The sequence below is a fragment of the Panicum virgatum genome, chromosome 9N (assembly GCF_016808335.1).
Source record: "Panicum virgatum strain AP13 chromosome 9N, P.virgatum_v5, whole genome shotgun sequence".
NCBI classification, from domain to species: Eukaryota; Viridiplantae; Streptophyta; class Magnoliopsida; order Poales; family Poaceae; genus Panicum; species Panicum virgatum.
Genome location: NC_053153.1, coordinates 25811792 through 25838166, shown reverse-complemented (window position 1 = coordinate 25838166; position 26375 = coordinate 25811792). Strand labels below are relative to the sequence as shown.

The following is a 26375-nucleotide window of genomic DNA, read 5'->3' as shown; positions in this document are numbered from 1 at the left end:
GACTCTGAAACTTGATTAACCTCCTGGTGCGGAGATTCCAGCTTCTTCATCAGAAGTTCCAACTTGGCAGCTAACATGTCGACTATGTCGATTTGATGCACGCCCCTGGGACGGGCTGGCTGCCTTTCTCCTTTCCAACTTTGGTTGGAAGCTATCTTGTCAATCAGCGCCTTTGCTCCCGCAACGTCGAGAGAAAGGAAGGAAACACCCGCAGCTGCGTCAACGTGGTCTTGGGCTTGCTGATTCAGGCCATGGAAGAAGTTCTAAATGATCAGACATTCTTCAATGCCGTGATGTGGGCATACTTGTATGTACTCCTGGAGACGCTCCTAGACTTCCGGGATGGTCTCATCCGGCAATTGCTGAATTCCGGTGATCCTGTTCCAGAGGGCATTGGTCTTGCCCACTGGAAAATACTTGGCTAGGAATGCATTTGAACAAGCTTCCCATGTTGTGAAAGCTTCCTTGTTGGAGTAGAACCACGTCTTGGCCTTCTCGAGCAGTGAGAACGGGAATAGCCGAAGACGGACGTCATCCAGAGTAGTTCCTTTGGGGTTGATGGTGTTACTCACCTCCAGAAAGTTCAGGAGATGGGCATTGGCATCCTCGGATGCCTTTCCGCAGAACGGACTTGCTTGGACCATATTCACGAGTCCAGTCTTTAGCTCAAAGCCATCATTGCCGGCTTGGTTGATATTCAGTCCAGAAGGGATGTGGCTGCTGGATGGGGCAGAAAACTAATGGAGAGTCTTCTGAGCCATGGATGAGGATGCTGAAGTGGAGGGCGAACTGATAGGCCAAGTGAGTCTCTTTTGAGGTGGGACAATGCGGCGTCTCACAATTCTCCCAATTCTTTCTGGATTTGGGTGGAAGTTACTTGATAGGTCGAAACTGGTCAAGCACTGCTCTGCATCGATCAAAAAGATGGAGAGAGCAATGATAAGCCCGCTAGGGTTAGCGGCGACAAACTAGTATAGTTTATCAAACTATCTACGATATCTTTAGCCAATTGCTTCCCCGACAACAGCGCCAGAAATGCTTGTTGGCATTTCTTATGCCCGATTAGAATTGATATTCTGCAAGCGCACAGAATCACCACTGTAGCACTTCACCTTGGAGTATTCTAGGGTATCGTATTTTTTCCTCAGGGAAGCACTATGGTAAAGAGTATCGTAAATCGAATGATAACCGTACTAGCTTGATTGACCGACTGACTAGACGGGGGTAAGCCAGATAGGTAGGTAAGATAAATGGCCAGGAAATGACCGAGTGACACATGGAGATTCTAAAGCTTAGAGAGGTAGAGTTGGGAGGACAATGAGCGAGATAAGACACCTGATACACTTCTGAACTATCGAGCTAGCCTCTCTAGATTAGACTAAGCACCTAACTAGTTCTCGGGAAAGCAGAGCTTACTTTGGCGGCTGGAAGAGGAAGGACTTCAGAAAGGGATGAGAGGGGAGTCCAACGGCAACATGTACTACTGCTATGAAAACACCCGAACGTGGTGGACTACAAAGGATGGATAGGGCTGTCACCATCTACCGACTACCACAATGATTCCGTGGGGTGGAACACACTTTCTAGCTAACACTAAGGTCAGACACCATGTCTGCACTCGGTGTTAGGATTTCTCTCGAGGCCTTCAAGAGAAATCCCCCTTAACCTAGAGCACTAACTTGAGATACTCTAGTCCGAGCGAGAAAACCCGTAAGATAAGTTCCCGATCACTAAGAAAGATAACTTAACCTAAGCTAAAGGAAAACTTTCGTGCTCAAGCTGAACCTCAAACTTGAGTAAATGAAAGACTACGGAAAGTAAAGCTGAACTTGGAAAAGTAAAGAAGATAACTTATATTAATAAAGTCAAAAGAAAGATACAAGAGCTATACCAGACTTTCGACGACTCCGGAGTCCCGAGCAAGCTCTACTCGACTTTAACTCCCAAGCTACTAACCTACTCTAGAAAGTACAAGTGGAAGAGAAGAGCTCCAATGGTGTGTGTTGAAGTGATGGATGGTGCCTTCTTTTATAGCCCTCCCAAGGTCGGTAACTGGTAGTTATCCTCTGTAGCGTCAGTTGAAAGCAGGTAAGTTCAGTGTGCTTGACTTCCACGCGAAGCTGGGGCATAAGACACTGCAGAGTGGGGTCGGCCTGGGGATCATGCCATGTGGCCACCGACCTTCAGACAATGGCTCTGATTACTTCCTGGAGGCGGTTGGCAGTTGGTCTTGCGTCGGTTTTGCAGTTGCTAGGCCGGCCGGCTTGGGGGAGGCCGGCTGGCCTCCCTCTGGCCCATCTTGGCATCTGACTTGGCCGAGGCCCTGCTCAGCTCTTGTGTAGTCTCTAGGGAAGTGGGTTCTTGAAACACTTGTGATTTTGGGCTGCCTTGTGAACCTTTGGATGGATGTTGAGGCCTTTCGGTGTTTCCAGTTGGACCAAGGCCTAACCCTTGACTTAGAGCCCCTTAATTGTGCCACATTGCCACTGGTTCGAAGCCAGGACCATGTCTATGGAGGTGCCAGGCCGGCCGGCCTAAGAGAGGCCGGTCGGCCTGGGATTTTGCCCAATTCTGCTCAATTTTGGTACACCTGTTCCTGAAATCAAGACTCATCCAAAACTCGTGGAACTCATTAGAATTAAATAGAATATGAAAGGAACATAGTGTAAAGCTCATGTTATTTCCGAGAAGTTGATGGCTCAGAATGTGAATTTATGGCATCAACAAAAACTACAATGATATCTTTGCGCTTGCGGATTCTATTCATGATGTTATAAAATGTCAACTACCTTTAATTTCTAGTGCCATTGCCGGGGAACAGCAACTATATTATCTTAGGACCTAGTTCGTCATAATATCTTTTTCTTTTTCCTTGATTCTACCTCTACCCCCCCCCCACTACCCATGGAGCAGCTATCCTTTCCACAGCTCTCTACCCCAAGGGGGGATTCTTAGAGCCACCACCCTCGATGCGAATAACACAAACATCCAGCATTGAATTCCTTCCCGATCTTATCAGTCTGGTTTGACATCTTCCTTTTCTAGGTTAGAAAGTGAAAACCCATACCACCATCTGTCGGATTTCGAGTAGTTGTGCTCATTGTTTGTCATTCCAAACATGACACAAGATACCCTTTTGTGGAAGTTGTTCCCCTATTCTCTTATATGGAAGGCCCAACAATGGTACACATATAATGTAGGCAGTGTGAATGACAGTTGGGCTAAGCTTAGAGACAATTTTTGTCTTAAGTTCTTCCCGGTGTCCCATGTCATTACCATATATAGGGATATCCACCGCTTCAAGCAAAAGGATAGCGCATAGGCACGGTCTGGTACAGCTTTTTGGGTTTGACAGATCTGGACCTATCCTATCAATAATCGAACCCTAGTTTCTTCACAACATTTACAAGGGTCTTAACAAGGACTCCGCCTATTATCTCGACGATGCCCATGGAGGCTCGTTCCTACATAAGACTTCAGCTGAAGGTAGAAAAATCCTGGATGATATCATGACGTACAATGCCTTCATGGTCAGACAAGAACCTGTCCGAGAAGAGTGCAAGTCGAGCCCAGAGGATCCTCTAGCAGCTGAGTCCAATCCTTCACCTTCCACATCCTCAGATTCAGCCATAGAACCCTCGCCCGAACCAAGAACATTGGAGGAAGAAGAAATTCAACCTTCGATGTTTTCTTCTCAATTCAAGGATGACCCATCTGGAAGTAACAAGAACACCTCAAATTTCTTTGACGCCCAATTAGGGGAGGAACCTTTTTCTGTCCATACCAATCAATCTAAAAATCTCTAGGCAGAATCTTCCCTTAGTCCTATGGTACCTCCTTCTCCTCCCGATCATCTTAATGAACCACATCTTGAGGATGCCATGAAGAAGGAATGGTCAGATGGAGTGAGACATTTTTTTCAAAAAAAATTGGATATTAACCCCATCATGGAGGTTAACATCATGCCATGGCACTTAGCGTATATTCTTTTGGACGATGTTATGCTAAGACCATCCGACAAGCTATTCAAAAGTTTTCCCTCTAGACACATTCTTGAATGTTAGGGGGTCGCAAGTGCTGTGCCGCTAACTTTAGACAAAATCGAGGTGCACTTAGACTTTCATATATTCGATATCCTTGATTTTGATCACCTCATAGACTACCCTCTTGAAAATTTTCACAGATCTCATCAAGGGAGCATAGTTGAATTGCTTAGGGAAACCATTTCTACCATTTCTACCTCTAATTTAGAAAATTCCATGGTGAAGCATTCTCCCGAGCAAAGCCCGCTCGAGGAGATGATGCATACATCTTGGTTCGTATTATTCGAGCTTGTTCTCTTGGAAGTTGCAAAATCTACCACTTCTCAAGAGTACGACTCAAAAGATACCCTTCACTTTTGTGAAGATGAATGATCATCATCACCCTCGATCGAGTTTGAGCCTCTTCCCGCTGGCCTAGAGTATGTTGTTCTCGAACATGATCAAGAATCAACGTCGATCTTTCACGATGCATCTCTTGAGATGGATATTCCATGGGCCATGGAATTTTGTGAGGCACCGACTCTGGAGTCTGAAGAGAAGGATTCCACATATGACCATGGGACTGTCATTTTTGAAATACCATGCTTGTTTAATGCTCCTCCCGAGTCAAGCATTCTTAGTGCTCCGTGCACACACAAGGACTACAACCACCTTCAGGTCCTCTTTTATAAAATATGTAGAGGGATGGTTTAGACATATATGTTTATTGTAAACATTGCAGATTTCGTGGATGCAATGTGCCACTAAACTTATAGCTATAGCTTCAACAATTGGCGGTGAAACAAGAACGCATCACCAATGATAGCGGCAAGAATTTCCATGGTCGAGCTTATGACCATAAAAACAAGGTCATGTTCTCAGATAAAGTTGTCCTTCGGGTATTTTTGGTCGCTAACATTTCAAATGGTGATTGGAAAGCAAGGTCAGCTATTTTGCACAGTTCTCCCGGTAGTATTAGGACAACTAGAGTTAGGCTAACCACGTGAAAAGTATAAAGTGCTTAGTAAAATGGTATAATTAATGTAAGTACATTAGAGATCTGATCTTCTACCTTCTATACCTAGCTCCCTGCCCTTTTATCTTTATCCGAGTTGAGTTCAATTGTGTGTCACACTACCTTTTATCCACTATTTATCTTACCCCTGTTTATGCAATTGAATAACCATTACAATCAATTCATTTACATGTCTACAAAACTTAGTCGCCGCCTTCCCTGCAGAAATATAAATGACACCCCGAAATACTCTCTGGGTAAAATGCTACACCGGTAATTCCGTGCGCTTGCAGAACGATCCATAGTTCACGAATAGCTTTCTTTCCGGTAATTGCTCGATGAAATGTCATAAGCATATCTGGTGCTGCTACCGGATCAGGCTGAATACCCACACCGACGCAGCTCAACCTCGCCTCCACGTTGAGCCTGCGCGATGCTGCCTCCGCTCCGCGCCAAAGGGTTGCAACCATTGCCCCATTTTGCACTCGCCTGCCCCGCGTGTCCCTCTGTTGGCCATGAAGCCCCAGCGCGCACGCCCACGAACCCTAGCCCGCGGCTGGATGCATGCCACGCGTCTCAGGGAGCGGACGCTGAGGATCCCCGGCGCTCCTGTGCACCGACCCCCTCCAAGCTCCAGCTAGCGCCCTATAAAATCTAGAAACTCGTACTACAATCATCTGGATTATGTAAAAATAAACCCTTGTAATGATATTATCGAGAAATATGTTTGTGATATGTAATTGAAATGATTTCTATATGTGATAGTTACTGATCCAGGCACTATCACGATGATGCAGAGAGTCGGGTTCTCCTTTCGGGAACCTGGTTCGTTTCACTGATGGTGTTTGTGACATCTATGCCAATGCAGGCCTATAATGGGCAGCGCTAGTGACTCAAAGAAAAAAAAACTAGCAGCAGTATAGTGGAGTATAAGGCCCATGCACATGCTGCATCATTTTTACTTTCTTAGTCTACGAGATACACAATCCGTCGATCAGCATCGCCTGTAAGACAAATAGCGAGCTGCGCTGTTCAACTTTGTGTCCTCATCATGCATCCACACCATCCATAATCCATCAAAGCTAGACCCGCACCCGCCGCGATACCATCCCCGATCTTTGCTCTAGCAGACAGCAGCAAACTCTTCAAGGCCATATGTGCTGAGGAGACAGACGCCTTGTTGAGCAAGTTCCTAATGTGCCAACTAGCAGTAAATTTTTAGTGGGCCGTCTCATGTACAGAGAAGGAGGTTGCTATCGTAAAAGGGGACAACCAATAAGCTCAAGATTAGCAAGGAATGGTCTCGGTTCTTAGCTGCGTCAAGTTCGTATCGCTAAATTACTCACTAAAGATGATTAGTGATTGAGGGTACCTTTGGATGGACTAATGTTTACTAGTACACAATGGACTTTTAATACCGGGCCACCAACCGGGACTAAAGCTCCCAGCAGGCCCCTAGCCGGTGGAACCACTAAAGCCTTCATTAGTCCCGGGTCCAACGGCGACTGGAACTAATGTGTTGGACCAAATACCCTTTTTGGAGTAGTGGTTGAATGCTAAATTTTAGCACATACTTGTATTCATACCTTCTTCTAAAGTTTTTTTGTCTCTTGGCTAAAGTTTATAGCCCACCTTATTATTAGCACTTCTGTTTGGATATAATAGTTTTAAAGTTTAGCAATTTGGGGTATTAGCACTTTAATATAAACACCTCCTGAATTACTTAATCAAAAGGACATCGTAACCATTAGACAATATTTAAAAGTCCTGTTTAGTATGCATCACAAAATCTTAAGAGAGATTATGTATAGTCACCTTAACATATGTGTACAATATTTTTATTTTTTTTCTAAGCAGAAGAAGTTATATTGATACACATAATTTTGGTTGAACCAAAAATTTCCTTAGATGTACATGAAATGCAACAAAAAAATGATATATTCTCAATTAGATTAATTCTTGGGTATCTCTCGTTCCTTTTGAAACAAAATTTTAGGAGGCGGCATGCGACAATGAGCCCTCAACAGAGTTACAAAAATCGGAACAAGTCGAAACATGACACAATAAAAATAGATGGATTTCGCTATCAATATCCAAGCAAATCAAATTTCATTACTTCTTGATCGATCAAGCAAAGCATTCATATCCATGGATTAAGGAATCACAACTAAAACATGCTTTGAGACATCGGTCAGCATGCATCATACCCACATTTAATTAGCACAACCTAGACGTAAGTTGTAACTAATAATAGATGGCATGGTTTATTTGTAAAAAAACAAATATAAGCTCAAACAAGACGGAACAACTACATGTCACCCAAGGCTGACATTGCTCCAAAATAAAAGACATTTTAATAAGCCTATTCATAAATTTGGCATTCCATAAACTTTGATGACGGATCAAGATTCTTCATTCATATCAAAAGAGGTGCGTGCATTTGCCGAATCTTACAAAATTAAGTTGCTCAATTTATCTCCATACTATGTTCAGGCTAATGGTCTGACCGAGTCAAGTAACAAAATCTTGATCAAACTTATCAAGTAGAAAATAGAAGAAAATCCCAAGACATGGCATGAAGTATTATCCGAAACATTATGGGCTCATGATATATCTCGACATGGTGCTACCAAGGTCACTTCTTTTGAGCTTGTGTATGGTCAAGAGGCTGTTTTGCCCATTGAGGTAAATCTGGATGCTTATAGATTGGCTAAACAAAATAACCTCTCCGCTGTTGATTATCATAATTTGATGATGGATAATATTGATGAGGTGACCAACAAGCGCTTGAAAGCTTTAAAGGAGATTGAGAAGGACAAACTTCGGGTGGCCAGAGCTTACAACAAGAAGGTAAAAAGTAAATCTTTCAAGAAGGTAAAAAGTAAATCTTTTCAAGTTGGAGATGTGGTTTGGAAGACAATTTTAACTTTTGGGATGAAAAGTAATAAGTTTGGCAAGTGGTCACCAAATTGGGAGGGTCCATACAAGATTGTCGAAGTCATCTCCGAGAATTCATACATGATGGAGAAGCTGCAAGGATAGCGTTTACCCAATGCTATCAATGAGAGATACTTGAAGAAATATTACCCCAGCGAATGGAAAGATGCGTGAACACAAAGGTGGCCGATAATTTTTAATAAGCCTTAGCATTAATAAATGGCCGATATACTATTAATCATCGTTCTTAAACAATTTTGGTCCAAACACTACTTGAAAGCTATGTTTCCCTAGGGTCAAAATCCTAGGGAAAAGTTAAAGAAACAGTAGGGAAACATTTTCCCTAGGAATTTTGATAGAGAATGGTTTCTAGGGAAAATTTCGACGGGAAATGGAGCTTGCCATACGGTTTCTGACAGAAACTCTAGGGAAACTAACATTTGCCTAGGATTCGCAGCTCCTAGGGGATCATGCTCGCGTGGCATAGCGTCCAACGTGGAAAGCTTCTTCCCTAGGATTTCAACTGCTAGGGAAAGGATATTTCAATTTTATTTGAACGGTGCTTGTTTGTAGCAGTTTAATTTATTAATTTATATATATATATATATATATATATATATATATATATATTCATTGTAGTTCACATTATGAAAAGAATATTTATCAAAAGAAATTGTCCTTCGATTAAGACATCTCATAACATATATTTACATGTCTTTGTTTACATAAGAAGCTGAAGAACAAATCAGAGTACATGGATAACTCTGCGCTATTAGCCTATTACATAGCACAAAAGAGCTACACTGCCCAGCAATTAGCAAACTTGGGTTGCACATATTCAGTTTGATCTTTTAGCCTGCAATGCCCATCATTCAGATCAGGAAAAAAATCAGATTGAAGATATCCACTCAACCTGCAATATTGCAACGAGAGAAAAAAATTGACATCAGAATCCAGATAGCATGAGGCGGACGAAGGACAGTTCAGATCTCAGAACTAACAGAAAAATTACGAAAGACATCATGTGTTCCATCGATCCAACCATACAGTTGTGCAGGAGACGTTCTTACTGTGGGAGGGGCAGCGCTGTACTGCTCGCTCCATCGCCCCGCCACTGGGATCCGGGCTGCCACGAGCTCACAAGACGGAGCCGCCGCTGCCGGGACGCCGGTGCCGCGCGAGCTCGCCCCACAGCCGGGATCTGCGCCGCCACGCACTCACGCGTTGGATCCACCACTGCTGTGATGCCGGAGCCGCGCGAGCTCGCCCCGCCGCTGGAATCCGCGCTGCCACGTGCTCCTGTGTCGTAGCCGCCGCTGCCTAGACGCCGGAGCCGTGCGAGCCTTCCCCGCCGCCGGGATCCACACCGCCACGCCCCGGAGCCTCTGCTGCCGTGAAGCCGGAGCCGCGCGACCTTGCTGCAGTGCTCGCGCCGCTGCCGCCGGCCGCCGGGATCTGAGGGGTGGGAGAGGGTGTTTTTTTTGAACGAACTGAGAAGGAGAGAGTGTGGAAGGGGAAGAATGAGGATAGAGACGACTGGGCAATAAATAAAATGAAAATGGCTAGCTCAACCCGGACATGCTAGGGTTTCGGTGGAAGCAATTTTTTTTAGTCCCGTTCCCTGCCGTTTCTGTGAGGAACCGCCCAAGTTAAACTCATTTAATCGGGTCATCATCCATTGATCCACCCAATTAAAAGAGAATAACCCGGTAGTCCTCGAGATGCGTCCTGAACATGCCCAGAATGACACACCTCACTAAGCACAACTTGAGAATACCATCACATACAAGCATATCCATACATAGAAGTCTCTTACATAAATAGATTCAAGCGACTACAATACAAGTTCAGAGTTTTGCAGCGAAATTATTTAATTATGTCTCTACGGATACAACCCAGAAGAGAACACTATATGGAGATAGCGATCTACTTCAACCACCGGCCTTCAACTCTCATCCGCTCCACCGTCCACGGGGTAGAAGTACCCAAAGACTGGCTCCTGCTGAGGCTCACCTGCATCAACTTAACGGCAGCACCGTGAGTACAAAGGGTACTCTGCAGGGCTTATCCAACAAGGGTCTAAAACCCGACTCTCAAGGAGGATGCATTTGGCTAGTAGCAAGGAAATTGGCAAGGTAATTAATTTTGCATAAAAGCATTTGATAAAGTTATGATAAGCAAAAGACTTCTATCCTATTAGCAATACATCAATCAAATTGCATAAAGTAAAGATGATCTTCATGTGAGCAAGTCCAATCTTCCATGAACTTCAATCGGTAACTCTACACCCAAGGTCAAAGTACAAGAGTTTGCTCCTTAACCATGGAGCCTGGCTATTGCAATAGATGAAAAACCCTGCAGGGGGGTACAACTTTTCCCACACGAGGCGCAAGCCCAACGCTCATACCCTTGGCCTAGGATAAGGGTTGAATCATGCCCTCAACCTTTCGCATAACCACACTCGACTATGAACGAACGGTCGAAATGGTTAGATGCACCGCACGACGGCCGATCACACCTCAACCAACCCCACACCGAATCCGGTCAAGGCAAAGTGTGACTTATGGTAATTGGCTTACCATTCCCATAATTTGGTTTGTGGTCTGTACGCATAAGTGCTCAAGTATCAAAGCGATGGGGTCACGGGCCTTAATCAACCCAAGCAAACACTATGTCAAGTGAGCTCCATCTCACTTGACCCTACCATTCATGCTCAAGTCCGCATCATATTACAAGTGGTTCAACTTTTAAGAATTAAGCAAACAACCTATTGCTCGCGGGTGGTGGTGACCTTGCCACCTCCCGACTTCTATCGGAACTAAGCATGAATAAGCAATTAAATCGGGACGCCTACACAAGCATACTCACCTAAAAGGATTTATTCTAAATCAAGGAAGGTAATGCATAAGATAGGAGCTAAGCAAACATTTATACCATAGACTTATGCACAAATAAGACTTAAATATTTTAATTGATCCAAAACAGGATAAAAAGATGCTTGGGTGCCTGCCTTGGTTCACCAAAGAAGTGTCGTCGACGACGGACTCCGGTTTCGGTCTCAACCTCCACTTGAGTTGGCGCTTCGGTCTCTACACGGGTGCAATGATACTTGGTAAATAAATATGCCATGAATGAGTTGCAAAAGACATGAGATGACACATTAATTATTCAGATAATTAATTTAATTGTCTTGGGGTAAAACATAATTTTAATTGATTCTTGACATCATAATGAAGCTAACAAAATTTATTTCACATTATTCTGAGCTATATGCAATTTTGTATGAATTATACAAGATGAGACATACAAATGCATCAAAACAGAAAAGCTGATTGGCTGTTACTGTGCAGTGCTACAGTAACCGCGGATCGTCCGCCGGTGAAATTCGAGACGGGTTCCAGAAAAGGTTTGGTTTTGTGTAATTGTCAAAAAATGTACTGCGGACCGTCCAGTACTGTACCGCAGACCGTCCGCCGTACAAAGGTAGATTGGGTTCCAGAAACGCACCGTTTCTGTGTGGGATTTGGAAATGAAGTGCGGACCGCCCGCAGGTGAATGGCGGACCGTTTGCCGTTCAACGGACTGGAAAACAACTTTATGTGATGTTTCTGGTGGTTTGGATGTACAAGTGGCGGACCGTCTGCTGGGTTCGAGCAGACCGTCCGCAAGAACTCAGAGACGCACCGGCGAGGCCGCCGGCGACAAGTCCGGCCACGGCTTTGGTCGGGGTTTGTTCCTAAAGGCTTCTAGGAGTGTCTAGGACTCATTCCAAGGGATGGATTTGATGGTAATCGATATTTGGAAGCTCTAGACCAACAATGGTGAAGAAATCCAAAATAAAATCCCTAGAACTCAAACCCTAGAGAAGAGAGGATGATTCGGAAAGGAAGAGAGCTCACCGGCGATGGCTAGGGCTCCGGTGAGGTGCCACAAGTTGGAGTAAAGCGGCCTTGGGGAAGCTTGAGCTCGGGCTTGACCTTGTTCTTGAAGTAGAGGAAGAAGAACTTGAGGAAACTTGAAGGAAACTTTGATCCCGGGGAAGAAGATGATGGCTAGGCGGTGGAGCTCGGCGACGGCGACCTCCGGCGAAGCTCCGGCGAGGGTGGAGGCTCCAAATAGGGGAGGAGCTATGGGGGCTCCCCCATGGCGCCTAGGAGAGGAGAGGGGTCGGGTTGGGGAAGAAATGGATAAGGAGAGAGAAGAGAGGAGGCTCAGTTCGGGATAAGAACGAGTTGGACGCGCAGGGGCGGACCGTCCGCTCATAACTCGTGGACAGTCCGCGAGCGGGATGTTTCAGTTTCATTGCTTTTCCTAGGGATATATGCCACCACAGCACTTACATGGCATGAGATGAGATTAGCATTTTCATTTGCCCCGACAAAATTATCGGATTCCTAGGGAAAGCAGGAGTTCCCTACGGTTCTCAGATACAATCGCAGGGAAACTAAATTTCCCTAGAACACTTCAGTTTTTCTTAGGGAAATCATTGGATTCCAGTAGTGAAAGATTTATTTTTTGGTACGCGAGCTTTATCAGAAAAACCGGGAGGCATATGTTGACGACAGAAATTGGCACAAGTCTGATCAGGCTAAACAAACCAGTCCGACCGGTATCACCAGGCAGTCTAACCGGTCCTGGAGCGGACCGTCCGGGGTTCACAGCGGACAATCCTTAATTCAAAAGTTCAGATGTCCAAACACAATCGGACATCCATGAGTCATGGCCAGTTCCGGTGAAGCTTGAAGACGGGGTCCCTCCCGAGCTCGAGGGGGTAGGTTTCACGCGGCGTTCTGCATAACCGGTCTAACCGGTTCGCCCCATCGGTCTGACGGGTCGACACAGGATTGCATCGAGCTGATCGTTTTGACGATCGTTCGCGCATTCTAGTGCATCCGAGTGTGTTTGTCGCAATTCAGTGTGAACAAATATCTATACAACATCGAGCTTTGATCGTAAATTCTTCCTGTAATAATTCACTTATAGTTACATAATCATAACCATAATTATATGGCCGAAAGACGCATGCAATTAAATTTATCAAATACAAAGAATATAATGTCACAAGCACAATAGAGACAAACATTGACCCTTATATTCAATAATACATAGTATATATTAGTGACCAACGCGGAATGTACATCTTCATAATATTGCTGCCTATACTTTGCTATGTATGGTTTCTTGCGCAAGCGGCCCAACTAAATATCACTATGAAGGGCCAATATAACCTCAACATCCTTGTAAAGACATCTTTCGCTGGCATCAGCAATGGCCGAATCCCTGCTCTGACATATAATGGTCTCGCAAGATCTATCATTCTCTGGAAACGCCCTATACTTCGGTAGATGACGACCACCTGGCTGATCACACAGATCGCCACGGCAGTGTTGTGAGCAACCGGGGCCAGGACTGTGTAGGTGCCCCACGCGAGGCCACGACAAGGGAGGTCAACGAGCTTGACACAAAGAAGAGGGACTTCAGGAAGTGGCTCTGCCTGATGGGCAGGTCCACGGTGGTGATGCCAGAGTACATGAGGCCGGCCGTGCCCAGAGAGGAGCATATGAACGCCAGCGCATTGGCCACGACGAAAACATCGAAGGTGTACCTCCCGGCGAGCGTCGGGGCGCCGCCGCCGAACGTCACCGTCACTATGAGCACAGAGCTGATGCCTAGAGTCTGCGTCGAGTTGTTCAGCTTCTGCGATTCTGTCTCCTCGTCCTCTCGTCTTAGTCGCAGGATGTACTCTTCCTCGAACTGGTCCCAGCGACGGACGCCACGGCTCGCGCTCGCACGTGTCAGAGCACGATGGATCATTTGCTTGGGGTTCTGCAAAAGATGAAATAGGAGAAGATTATTAGGAGACCGAATGCATATAATCTGCTACCTGCTGTAAATGAAGTTGGGAACCAGAAATATCGATTGCATACCCATTTATAAGACAACCCTGGAGGGATGCCAACCAGTGACAGGTCTCGAGGTGTTTGCCCATTGTTATTTGTCAAATCTATGCGTACTTGCCGGTTCCCGAACAGGTGAAAAAACGTATCGCTCTGCGCAGCCTTAACAGTGCAGAGCAGTGTTCCCATCGTTGTCCTGCATGTTCAGAATCCATGGAATCCGGCAAGCTTGCTTGACTACATTGCACCTCTTCTTCTCCACGGCAACGTGGAGGAAAGTCCTCCCGTTCGCGTCACGCAAACCCGCGCCGTCTGGAGACATTCCAATAAGAGTGGAGACCGTCCTGCTCGCGCCAACTGCAGCGGCAACGTGTATAGGACGGCATCTGGCTGGTATGCTGAAGAAGGGTTGGTTTGCAGCAACAACAGTGGAATGTTGGTCGTGGTCGACGTCCTCAAGCGAACCCACGGGAACTTGGAATGAGGGGAGATCCTACAGTTTTGTTCTTCGGCTTGCGATGCCGCGAAGTGAAGAGGTGTGCAGCCATCATGGTCCCCTTGTTCCGTGAGGCTTTTGTTCCAACGCAATAGCATAACCGTCAGCACTGGCACCAAAATATATTCATCTTTGATTATTTGGAACTCATTAGACTCGTAAGTATTGAATTTCAAATGGATTTAGCATTAGATTAAAATGAACTGAGGGGCATGCATTTCGGAAAAAGAAATGTTTTGCAAGAAATGTCCCAAATAATCGTGAAAGTGCACAACAGATCTAGGGCCCGTTCGGTTGTTTGAGGAAAGGAGGGGAATGGGGTGGAATAAGGGGGGGATTGAATCCTGAAAAATGTTTCAGCTTTCAACTCAAAATTTGAAACAAAGATTGCCATGTAAAATTTGAATCTTTCAACTTGGACTTAATGATAAAACAAAAACACACAGAGACTTACCTTCACTCCGGAGAACCGCAGCATGTAAAGCTTTTTGCCCATTTGGTCCACCATAAGAGAGGTTCCCATCACTCATGTCATGCAGTGACCGCGCAATACTGACCTCGTCAAGCAGGATGGCGAGGTACAATGGCGATGCGCCATCCCTTGGGAAGCCAGCCAATTCAGAATCCTCCTCCACCAGCCGGATGACCATACCCCGATGCCCGACCCGGACCGCCTCGTGTAGAGCTGTCTCCCCAAGCCTGTTTTTGGCGCGCACGAGCTTCTTCACTAGCCTGATCCCCTCGTCAGTCTTGGCCAGGTCAAGCAGGTGAGACACCATCCTGGCGTTCCCAATCCTAGCGGCAAGGTGCAGCGGCGTGTCGCCTTTCCTATTGGGCATTGCCAGGAGGTGTTTGGCCCTGTCGTGGATCACCTTTGCCGATTCCAAGAACTCCTCACCGTCGCCGCCCGCTGCTACTACGTGGAGCACGGAGTCACCCTCAACGGCGGTGACAACGTCAAGGAGCGTTGCTGTGGAAGGTTGTGGGACCTCAACTCGGACAACGAAATCGAGATGCGCCCCCACGCTGCTTCCCTCATCCAGTAGATCCTTGAGCCTCTGGGTGTCGCCAACGCGAGCAGCCATGAGCAGTCTAGGATGCATGGCCGCGTTGTTGCTAACGGTGGCGGAGGCAAGAATGATGGGCGGGAGGGGCTGCTTCCTCTTCTTCCTCCTCCCACCTCTCCTCTCCTCCTTTTTCCTTCCTTTTCTTCAAGGCTAGAGTAGTCTCAAGCTTCATATATTATACGAAGTCCAAACCAGCAGCCTTACCCTCACACTAGAAAAGAAGTAGTCCTTTTGCTCAGAATACTCCATCTGTTCTTAAATATATGATATTTAGGAATACCTAATTAATTTATTAACTTATTTACTTTTATTAATAAACATCATATATTTAAGGATAGAGGCAATAGTCTTTCTGTGGTCCAAGCTTGTTCAAATCTGAGCAATGCCATGTGGAGGTCAAGGCCACGTTCCTCATAATAAGGTTGAACATTACGTCGAAAGGAACCTCATGCTTAGCAAAGAAGAGGCCCTAAAGGAGAAGATACAGGTAAAGGTTTGGACTTTGAGACAATGCCATGTTGTCCTTGAACCTTTTTCTTTATTCTACCTAATTATAGCTGTCTAATGTACTTTTACTCTATAATAATAAGTATGTCGATTGGTGTCCTTTTAATTCTTTGATTGAGGTGCCAGTCACACCTGACAAAAAGGATGGTAACAGGACAAGTTAGGAATAAAGACATCGACAAAATCATCTGTAGGTTAAAGATCGTGTGTCACACCGACGCAACAGCCAAGTTTCAGGACATGATCAGTAGTGAATATTGTCAGCATATAAATGGTTTTAGGTTCTCAGTACCAAATTAATTCATGGACTAAAGATTCTGGAAATTCATTTTAAATACTTCTGATTCGGGCGAGACTAACCATTTTCCAGGTGTCAGGGACAAGCACTCAATCGGCGAGTTTCGCTTGAATTATGGAGTTTAGGCGAACTCTGTTTACTGCAACATTTTAGTTGGGGCCACAAAACTGCAAATGCACACAGAGTGCAACCGAGCAGGCCGACACGGCCCACGTGCCGGAACAGCCCAGAGATGGACGTATCTGGACTTCACGGGCTTACGGACGGCCCATAACTCTACACTAAGATTAGCACGGTCCAAATTAGTCCGAGTGCATTTCCAATGGGAGAATACTCCTCAATCACTGCATCTCCCCTGAAAAACACACACAGCACATTGGCATCAACTGAACTAGAAAAACTCATGCCAGCCCAGCATTAAAATATATCAGAAAATAAGAAGGGCAAAAATAACTTGCAACAAATATAAAAGAAGATCAAAATGTTGAAACTGTTATGATCTATCGTGACAAGCTGAAAGAGGAATTGAACCTGTAAAGTTCAAATTGTCAAAAAAAATCACAGTACATACGTCATTGAGGTTCAAACTACTTTGTTACAAATGACATTAAAATGCTTCATGTTCCGTGATTGATTTGTAGCAACCGGTAGCATGTGTCATGTGGGGCCAGCACTATAGGCGGCGCCCACGTCCACAGCCGGCGACGGCAACAGGTAGGGCCGGCTAGGAGTTGGGTCAGTTAGTTTGTTTCCTAGTTTTTGGTCCCAAGAGCCTATATATTCTTGTACTCAGACACTTGAAAGGTTAAGCAATACCAATTACTCCAAACTCTAATCTCTTTCTATCAGGCGCTGAGGGGTAAAACCTCGCATCCAACCACGGGACACGGCTACGAACTACGTAGTCAGGGTCCTCCTACCCTAACCCTCGACGCCCTTGACAACCTGGTATCACGACCTAGGCTTCCTCACCGCACCGCCCACCATCACCACCGCTGCCCCGCTCCAGCTCTGCGCCGCCCACCCCGCAACGACGCTCTTACTCGCCGCCGTCGCCGCTCCCAAACCCCAGCACCGCCTTCTGCCCTACCGCCGCCATGGGTGACGCCGACGCGCTCCAGACGACGCTGCATACCCTGGCCGCCTCCCTCAAGTCACTCCAGGCCTCCGTCGAGGCCAACGTCCTGGCGATCCAGCGCCTCCACGATGTGCAGTACACCTCGTCTGCCTCCTCCGACAATAGTTTTGCCTCCGGCGAACATCATCAGGACTGGCCACCACGGTTCCAAAAGTTGGACTTCCTGCGCTATGATGGCAAGACCAATACGCTGATCTTCATCAACTAATGTGAATCTTATTTCCATCAACAGCAGATCATGGAAGAGGAGAAGGTCTGGATGGCATCGTACAATCTGGAGGACGGTGCACAGATGTGGTACATCCAGGTTCAGAAGGACGAGGGCACTCCTTCCTGGCACCACTTCAAGGAGCTCCTGCACCTTTGCTACGGTCTCCCGCTCCGCTTCAATCCCTTAGGTGAGCTAGCGGCCTGCCGGCGCACGGGCACCATCGAGGAGTACCAAGACCGTTTCCAGGCCCTTCTGCCACATGCCGGCATCCTGAGCGAGGCGTAGCGTGTTCAACTCTTCACCGTGGGTCTCCAACCCTCGCCAGTGCCATGAGCCTGGCGCGCAAGCTGGCGCTGCGGGACCATTACCCGGTGTCCCCCCCCCCCCCGCGCCGCCACGGGCGCCCCATCCAGCGACCGAGCCCCGTCTCGCCCTGCCGGCACCACCTGCTACACCGGCCAACCATGTCATTCCACCGACGGTCACCGTGGAAGGCCGGCCGGTCAAGCGCCTCACCCAGGCGGAACAGGAGGAACGTCGCCGGCTCGGACTCCGCTACAATTGTGATGAGAAGTTCGACCGGGGCCACAACCGGGTGTGCAAGCATCTCTTCCTGCTGGACTGCGGCATAGAAGATGAAGCCGACTCCCCAGCGCTGGCTGAGGAGGACATCAGTGCCGACGCCTCACCTCACGTTTCCCTGCATGCCATCATGGGTTTACGTCGCAACGACACGATGCAGATTCAAATCCAGGTGTGCGGCGTCCCCCTCGTGGCGCTCCTCGATTCGGGATCGACTCACAACTTCATCTCTGAAGAGGCGGCAAAGCGCACGTGTCTTCCCCTACAGCACCGCCTCAGCATGGCCGCCACGGTGGCGAATGGCGAGCGCATCTCTTGCCTGGGCGCCATCCACCGCGCCGAGTTCTCCGTCTTCGACGAGCCGTTCACCGCCAACCTCTTCGTCCTTCCTCTCACCGGCTACGACATCGTCCTCGGCACTCAGTGGCTCGCGACCCTAGGTCCGATCCTCTGGGACTTCAGCGCCCATAACATGTCCTTCTGGAGATGCGGGCGCCAACTCTGCTGGCGCAGTGTGGCCGGTCCGGAGGTGTCGGGCCTTCTCGCGACCTCGTCCAGCGCCACGCTGATGGAGGCGCTGCTGGATTTCTTCGCCGCCATCTTCTCTGAGCCCTACTAGCTCCCTCCACCTTGCAGCCGCGACCACAACATCGTCCTCCTACTGGGGTCGCAGCCGGTCGCCGTCCGCCCCTACTGGTACCTAATGACGAACAAGGATGAACACGGACGCCAGTGCGCCACCATGCTCTCCCAGGGGCTGATCCGCCAGAGTTCCTCAGCATTCTCTTCTCCGATCCTCCTGTCAAGAAGGCCGACGGTTCCTGGCATTTCTGCGTGGACTACCACGCCTTGAACGCGATCACCATCAAGGATGTCTTCCCCATCCTGGTGGTCGACGAGCTGCTGGACGAGCTGCACGGCGCCAAGTTCTTCACCAAGCTGGACCTACCCTTCGGGTATCACCAAGTACGCATGAACCCGGCCGACATCAACAAGACGGCGTTGCGCACCCACGACGGCCTCTACGAGTTCCTGGTGATGCCGTTCGGGCTGTGCAACGCCTCGGCCACGTTGCGTTGGTGAATGATGTCCTGCGCCCCTTCTTACGTCGGTTCGTCCTCGTATTTTTGATGACATCCTCATCTATAGCTCCACAAGGGCGGACCATCTTGGGCACGTGCGCGCGGTCCTCGACGTTCTGCAGCAGCATCACTTGTTCGTCAAGCACTCCAAGTGCGCTTTCGGCATCGACTCCATCCAGTACCTCAGCCACATCATCTCCGCCAACGGCATGGCCATGGATCCGGCCAAAGTTCAGGTGGTGCGCAACTGGCCGCAGCCCTGCTCCGTGCGCGCCGTCCGCGGATTTCTCGGCCTCGCTGGGTACTACCGCAAGTTCGTGCGCGACTACGGCACCATCGCGGCACCCCTCACGGCTCTCTTGTGCAAAGAGGGATTCTCCTAGACTGAGGAGGCCAATGCGGCTTTTGAAGCCCTCAAGCTGGCGGTAACCACAGGGCCGGTGCTGCGCCTCCCAGACTTCGTGCAGCCGTTCGTCATCGAGTGCGATGCCTCCACCCACGGCTTTGGCACAGTCCTACTGCAAGACAAGCACCCCATGGCGTTCTTTAGTCGGCCGGTCGCGTCGCGGCACCGCTCCCTGGCGGCTTACGAGCGGGAACTGATCGGCCTTGTCCATGCCATATGCACTGGCACCCATATGCACTGGCACCCATATCTCTGGGGTCACAGATTTCTAATACATACTGACCATTACAGCTTAAGGTTCCTGCTAGACCAGCATCTTGCCACGATCCCTCAGCAACACTGGGTCGGCAACCTGCTGGGCTTCGATTTCTCCATCGAGTACAAGCCAGGTGCCACAAACATCGTCGCCAACGCCCTCTCACGCCGAGACACCGACGATGGATCGATCCTCGCGATCTCCGGGCCTCGGTTCGACTTCCTCGACCGGCTTCGCCATGCACAAAACGCTGTCCCCCGCCCTGGTGGCTCTCCATGACGAGATCAGGGCGGGTCAGCGTGGGGAGCTCTGGACGGTCATTGATGACATGATCGCCTACTCGAGTCACCTCTACATCACCCCAGCATCGCCCCTGCTGCCCGAGTTGGTGGCCGCGATCCATGAGGATGGCCATGAGGGTGTGCAGTGCACCCTGCACCGCATCCGGCGGGACTTCCACTCGCCAAACCTTCACCGCATCATCCAGGACTTTGTACATGCTTGTTGGACTTGTCAACGCTACAAGTCTAAACATTTGCACTCGGCGGGGCTGCTGCTTCCACTACCGGTTCCGTCAGCCGTCTAGACCGACCTGGGTCTGGATTTTGTGGAGGCCTTGCCGCGAGTCGGGGGCAAGTCTGTGATCCTGACGGTGGTCGATCGCTTCAGTAAGTACTGCCACTTCATACCGCTTGCTCATCCATACTTGGCGGAATCGGTGGCGCAGGCTTTCTTCACCGACATTGTCCGCTTGCACGGCGTTCCACAGTCGCTGGTGTCGGACCACGACCCCGTCTTCACTTCGGCGTTCTGGCGGGAGCTCATGTGCCTGACGGGTACCAAGCTCCACATGACCACTGTGCTCCACCCGCAGTCCAATGGTCAGACGAAGGCGGTGAACCGGGTCATCATCATGTACCTTCGCTGCTTCACCGGTGATCACCCTCGTCAGTGGCTTCGGTGGCTGCCATGGACGGAGTACGTCTACAGCACTGCCTACCAGTCTTCGCTGCGGGAGACTCCGTTCAAAGTGGTCTACGGGCGTGATCCTTCCTCCATCCGCTCCTACGAACCAAGCCAGACGCGTGTCGCAGCGGTGGCCCAGAACATGGCGCACCGGGATGAGTTCGTGGCCGACGTTCGTTACCGCCTGGAGCAGGCACAGGCGGTCCAAAAGGCGCACTATGACAGGGTCCATCACGCGGTCTCCTACGCTGTCGGCGACTGGGTTTGGCTTCGTCTCCGGCACCGTGCTCCGGCTTCCTTACCCGGCGTCACCAAAGGGAAGCTGAAGCCTCACTTCTACAGGCCCTACAGCATCTCCAAGCTCATCAACGACGTTGTTGTCTGCCTCGCCCTCCCGGAGCGCGCCTGTCTCCATGATGTGTTCCACGTTGGCCTCCTGAAGAAGTTCGTGGGTACTCCGCCGGATACGCCTCCGCTCTTGCCGCCTGTTCACAATGGCGCAGCTGTGTTGGAGCCAGAACGTGCCGTGCGTGCCCGTCTTGCTCGCGGTGTGCACCAGATTCTCATTCACTAGAAGGGGGAGCCTGCGTCGGCTGCTACTTGGGAGGACCTCCACAGCCGGCGGCTGCAACAGATAGGGCCGGCTAGGAGTTGGGTCAGGTAGTTTGTTTTCTAGTTTTTTGGCCCAAGAGCCTATATATTCTTGTACTCAAACACTTGAAAGGTTAAGCAATACCACGGATCCAACCACGGGACACAGCTACGAACTACGTAGTTGGGGTCCTCCTACCCTAACCCTCGACGCCCTTGACAGCATGACTGTTTGACCTCTCACCCTAAGTTGTAGCTCCTGCAGGTGCAATCATACAAAAAGTCACGTAAGCAAAGTGAGGATGAGATAAATTAGATCTTACCTATGCTCTTTTTTCTATTGAATTTAGAACTTCATTGTATATTATATTTTGTGTTTTGATCCACACGAGCTGTCATCATTTTCTATTAACATTTTTAGACCTCTTTTGTGTGTTACACATGAAACTGCAACATATAGTTGGCCATGGGTAAATACTTGCTTCTTTAAATATATTCCTACATCTGATAGTGTTCGCCCCTGACTTTTATTAATAGTCATCGAGTAGCAAACTTTTATTGGAAATTGACGTCGGCATAGCATAAATACACTACTGGAAACCGGAATTTCTCTGAGGGTGCACATACCTACAGGGAAATACAAAATACCGACAAGGAAATTGAAAAATAATTTCCCTGTGTGTACACCGACAGGGAATAACCTCCAGGGATAAAACGACAGGGAAATGTAAATTTGCCCGTCGGTTTTTTTTTCCCTTAGGGTTTTTAGAATTTCCCTGTCGGTGGGCCTTCGTCACGAAAATGCCACGCCACTAGACCTAGCCTTCATTTTCCTGTCGACAAAAACCCACAGGGATATTATTAACACGCACAGGGAAAAGCAATTTCCTTGTGTACATAGCACCATCAGGAAAATTGGTATTTTTCCTGTCCATTCTCTTACCGACAAGGTAATTTATTTTCTAATGGCTGTTTATCTACATTTTCCTGTCGTCATTTAGCTAACAGGGAAATTGAAATGATATATTTAATACCAGCCATCAGGAAAATTAATCATTCAGTCATCAGAGAAAATCAAAATGCATATATATTTAATGCGAGACGACAATGTTCAAAAGAATTCATAATCGAATGGCACATAAAATCCACATTTACCATTACATAGATATGATGACATCATGTCCAAATGTTGTTGGCATCAACCTGTACACAGTTAGCAAAACAAGCATCCCACCAAACCCATAAACTTCTAGCATAATATTACTATCTAGAGTTATACTACCAATCTACCAAAGTGCATGCATGCATATATAGGCGCAACACTGCAAAAGTTGAACTGTGAGCTGTCATTCATCAGAAGATGAAGCTGCACCATCAGACCATGCATTGCTTCCAATCTAATCAAGCTGCATCATCAGACAATTCATTGTTTCCACAATGTTGGTTGCTGCCATGAATGTTATCAATGTTTGTGCCGCCGAGATCCTCACCATTGTGGCCATTAACATCCATGCTGTTAGTGGACTCCGAGCAACATGAGATGAACCCGTTGCCTGCTTGTGAATGACACTTAGATAAGCATGGTTGCCTTAGGCAAATATAGTGTAATACAATTCTGGACTAAAAATGCTATGTGAAAACAGATAATAAAAATGCAAATAAAAAATCAAAGATCCATTAAACGATATGCAGCAAAATGAGGATTAGTATTCTGAATCTCAAACTGGACCGCACTAACATAAATTTGTAACGAGTTCAACAAGTGGTTTAATCGCAGAAACAAAGCTGCAAAGAAAATAACAGAAGTAATCTAGTTGCTGGCTTGAAAGAAAATAACAAGGCAGCTACTATCAAGTTGCAGACTTCAAATACCAAGAGCATATTAGCTAGCATTCAGTGCTTTGTGGTAACTGATTTGGGTAAGTTCAAAAAATCCCAAATGCAATGGAAGTACAGAGTACATTCGATGAATCATATCTAACCAATTATGCAACTCCTAGCTCTAGAGTTAATCAAGATCTTTCCGTGCTCCTAGATCTGCCTGTGCTAGTAAAGATTTAATCGCACCTGACTCTGGAATTTCATCAGGATCTGCCAGTGCTGATGTTCTAGCATACCACATTCACATCCCATCTGAAAAAAGTGTTAACACATGTGCAGCGTACAGAATTAAAAGGAGACAAAACAGTAATAAAGTAGAACTAAAGGACCTGCAATGCGTCACCTGATGGATCTGAATGGCATCGTGGCTTGTTAATCAGCTCCCAAACAAGAATTGTAGGTATTAATTATTAGCCTGAACAAAAGACAAAGGCCTAGACAAGCATGTAGCATTGTGTACAAAAGACAATACTGCAGTAAAGAAAGAAAGATAACTACTTATTCTTCAAATACTACTTCAGTGCAGAAACATGTTATCTCTGTAGAAGCTCCACAAAGCTGTGCCAAGCATGACAAGAAAATTGACAATAAAAACCGAGATGTACACAATAGTCTCCTTTCAATAAAATGTTATCACTCACATTTGCTTTCGAACTACTAGGCATGCATGGACAGTGCTTCAGTTCATCTAGTATATATGCAAAAAACGAGACAGCAGGAAGCACTCTGATTTCTTTTTGTGCATACATGCTAACACGCCTTACAGGCACAAAATAATGAAAGGAAAGCTGAATCGAACCATACTGGCTGCTTGCACAAGCAATTAGATTCAGTTAATTTATATAACAGTATTACAAAAGCAACAAGGATATGTTTAGTAAAACAACTAGGATGATTGTTCCAATGGGGTATACACTGCAAGGAGGGCCCCCACGCGCCGCAGCCATGGAAGGGGCCTTTGCCCATGAAGCCGCCCCAGGAGCCGCAGCCATGGAAGGGAGCCCAGGACGCCGCCCCAGGAGCCATGGCAGCTGCGTCCTCCTAGCTGCAGCGGCGGGTGGTGAGGGAGGACGCGACGGCCGGCCCGCCCCCGGGAGTCAGGCTGCCTGCGCCGGGGGCCTCGGGAGTTCCGCGCCGCCGCATCCCGCCGTTGCTGGATGCACGAGCCCCGGGTCCTCCGGCCCCAGTGCGCGGAGAGCTGCGGAGGGGGCGCGGCCGGAGGTAGAGCTGGAGATGGAGGCGTGGGATTTGGGGGCGGCCGTCACAGTATTGGATGAGGAAAGGAGGAGCATTAGATCGATGATGAACGGTAAAAGATTTTTGAGCTATTTGGGCTGAAATGGGCCTAGACTGCTTAGTATTTTCTTTTTTTTATTTTATTGCACTATTGTAAAGTAACATATAAAAATATTTATTTTATATAAACTAAAATATTTTTTACATGTAATAGACTACATATTAGTTGTATTTTAGAAGTTTCATTAATTTTGGAAGTTATTTACTATTTTCAGTAAGTTAAATGGATTTATGTGTGTTTATTGAAAATAATTAAAAATTGAACTACATGTCTCAAATATTATTTAAAATTATATAAAATAGATTTTAAGGATGACTATTCTATTATAGCTCATATCCTAAAATGGATAAAATGTGCACATGTTTGTTAGGGATAATTAAATTTTTTATTTACAACCTCACTATACAATAATGATAATAATATCTAAAACATCCCTGAAAACTCTGTAAATTGACATAGAATCATTTCATGGATGCATAAGCTTGACACAAAAGTTTTAAAGAATTAAAATAAAGTTGGACCATACTTTGTTCATAAATGGGCATATCACTCACTTAGTCTCATATAACTCAAGTCAAACTTTGAGATTTTAATACATCATAATATTTTTTGAACTCATATGAACCTCAAATTTGGTCACAACCTTACATTTATGATTATATTAGAAAATATGAAATTACATCACTAATTATTTTACAAAAACATATTTTTATATTCTCTACTTGGGTGGAAGAAAATAAACCATATTTACAAATCTAAAATAACAGCAATAATCATAAAATAAATAACATTAAATGAAAGAACATGATTTTAGAATAAATAGGAAAAAGAACCATCAAATTTGGAGTTCATATGAGGGAGAAATACCACATACAAGTTTTAATCCAGGATTAAAATAAGAAAGACGAACAATGCATGGGTTACTGTGAGTTCATGAATTTCCCTGTGTGTATATAAATTTCGCCGTGAGTTTTTCTACAACCGACAAGGAAACGGTGAATTTCCCTGTGTGTACAAAAATTTCCCCGTGTGTTTTACCTCAACCGACAAGAGAAGGTGTATTTCCCTGTGTGTTTGGTTATTTCCCTGTGAGTGTTTTCATAACCGACAAGAAAAGGTGAATTTCCCTGTGGGTTACTAGAAAAACACTCAGGGAAATTGGAAACACACAGGGAAAAAATGGTTTCCAGTAGTCATAGCCAATAGTTTCCTCTTGTCGTTAGATTTATTCTTGGTATATATGTTTTATGTCCAGTATGTGTTCCTGTAATTATGATTGCTTGGGATCTTCATTGGTTAAGGCTCGTATTCTATTTTCTATTTCATTTCTTTTGTATCAAATATGTATAGCTCAGCGAACTTTGGTGATTTATTTGGCTCAGGTAGTAATGATCCTATATGATGATGTATTTGTCCATTTACTCGAAAAACATATAGTCCTTCTCCTTGATTAATTTTGTTTTCAATATTGCCTCCCATGGATATAAATGCAAACAAGCTATTATATTGTCTAATTTTCTGCAGGAAAATGTTTAGCGTCCTTGTCACCTTTTGGATCAAGTGACCCCTTTAGAAATAGTGGGGGTCCTTTAAACTTAGGTATTTTGATTTTCCCATATTTGCAGCAATGATTGTGCTCAGTATCTTTTTTATTTCTTTCATCTAACCAAAATATGGCATCACAATATTTGCACTTGTATTCTGGTTTCCCCAAGTGTGATCTTTC

The 26375-nt window shown here is 46.7% G+C and overlaps 1 protein-coding gene, 2 long non-coding RNA genes and 1 other non-coding gene across 6 annotated transcripts; 1 reads left to right on the top strand and 3 right to left on the bottom strand.

Annotated features, from left to right (window-relative positions):
• Positions 1 to 285: 285 nt before the first annotated feature.
• LOC120693607 lies at positions 286 to 392 on the top strand. The gene has a single exon (XR_005683066.1). It is a non-coding gene; the product is annotated as a small nucleolar RNA R71 (small nucleolar RNA).
• Positions 393 to 8633: 8241 nt separating this feature from the next.
• Positions 8634 to 9539, bottom strand: LOC120689669. Its single transcript, XR_005681382.1, has 2 exons — positions 9045 to 9539; positions 8634 to 8887 (listed from the first exon to the last, which is right to left on the bottom strand). It is a non-coding gene; the product is annotated as an uncharacterized LOC120689669 (long non-coding RNA).
• A 3532-nt stretch (positions 9540 to 13071) lies between these two features.
• Positions 13072 to 15525, bottom strand: LOC120689668. Of its 2 annotated transcripts, none has more exons than XM_039972030.1 (3): positions 14822 to 15525; positions 13902 to 14476; positions 13072 to 13800 (listed from the first exon to the last, which is right to left on the bottom strand). In XM_039972030.1, the coding sequence occupies exons 2-3, from the start codon at positions 14058 to 14060 to the stop codon at positions 13339 to 13341; spliced, it is 621 nt and encodes a 206-aa protein (XP_039827964.1). In that variant the 5' UTR covers positions 14061 to 14476; positions 14822 to 15525; the 3' UTR covers positions 13072 to 13338. Both variants share the same exon structure in this region; 1 of them encodes a protein (XP_039827964.1).
• Positions 15526 to 22579: 7054 nt separating this feature from the next.
• LOC120689667 lies at positions 22580 to 24636 on the bottom strand. 2 transcript variants are annotated; one of them, XR_005681380.1, is made up of 3 exons: positions 23696 to 24636; positions 23539 to 23604; positions 22580 to 23024 (listed from the first exon to the last, which is right to left on the bottom strand). It is a non-coding gene; the product is annotated as an uncharacterized LOC120689667 (long non-coding RNA). The 2 variants fall into 2 exon arrangements; XR_005681379.1 differs by having other exon boundaries at positions 23539 to 24635.
• Between the last annotated feature and the right edge of the window lie 1739 nt (positions 24637 to 26375).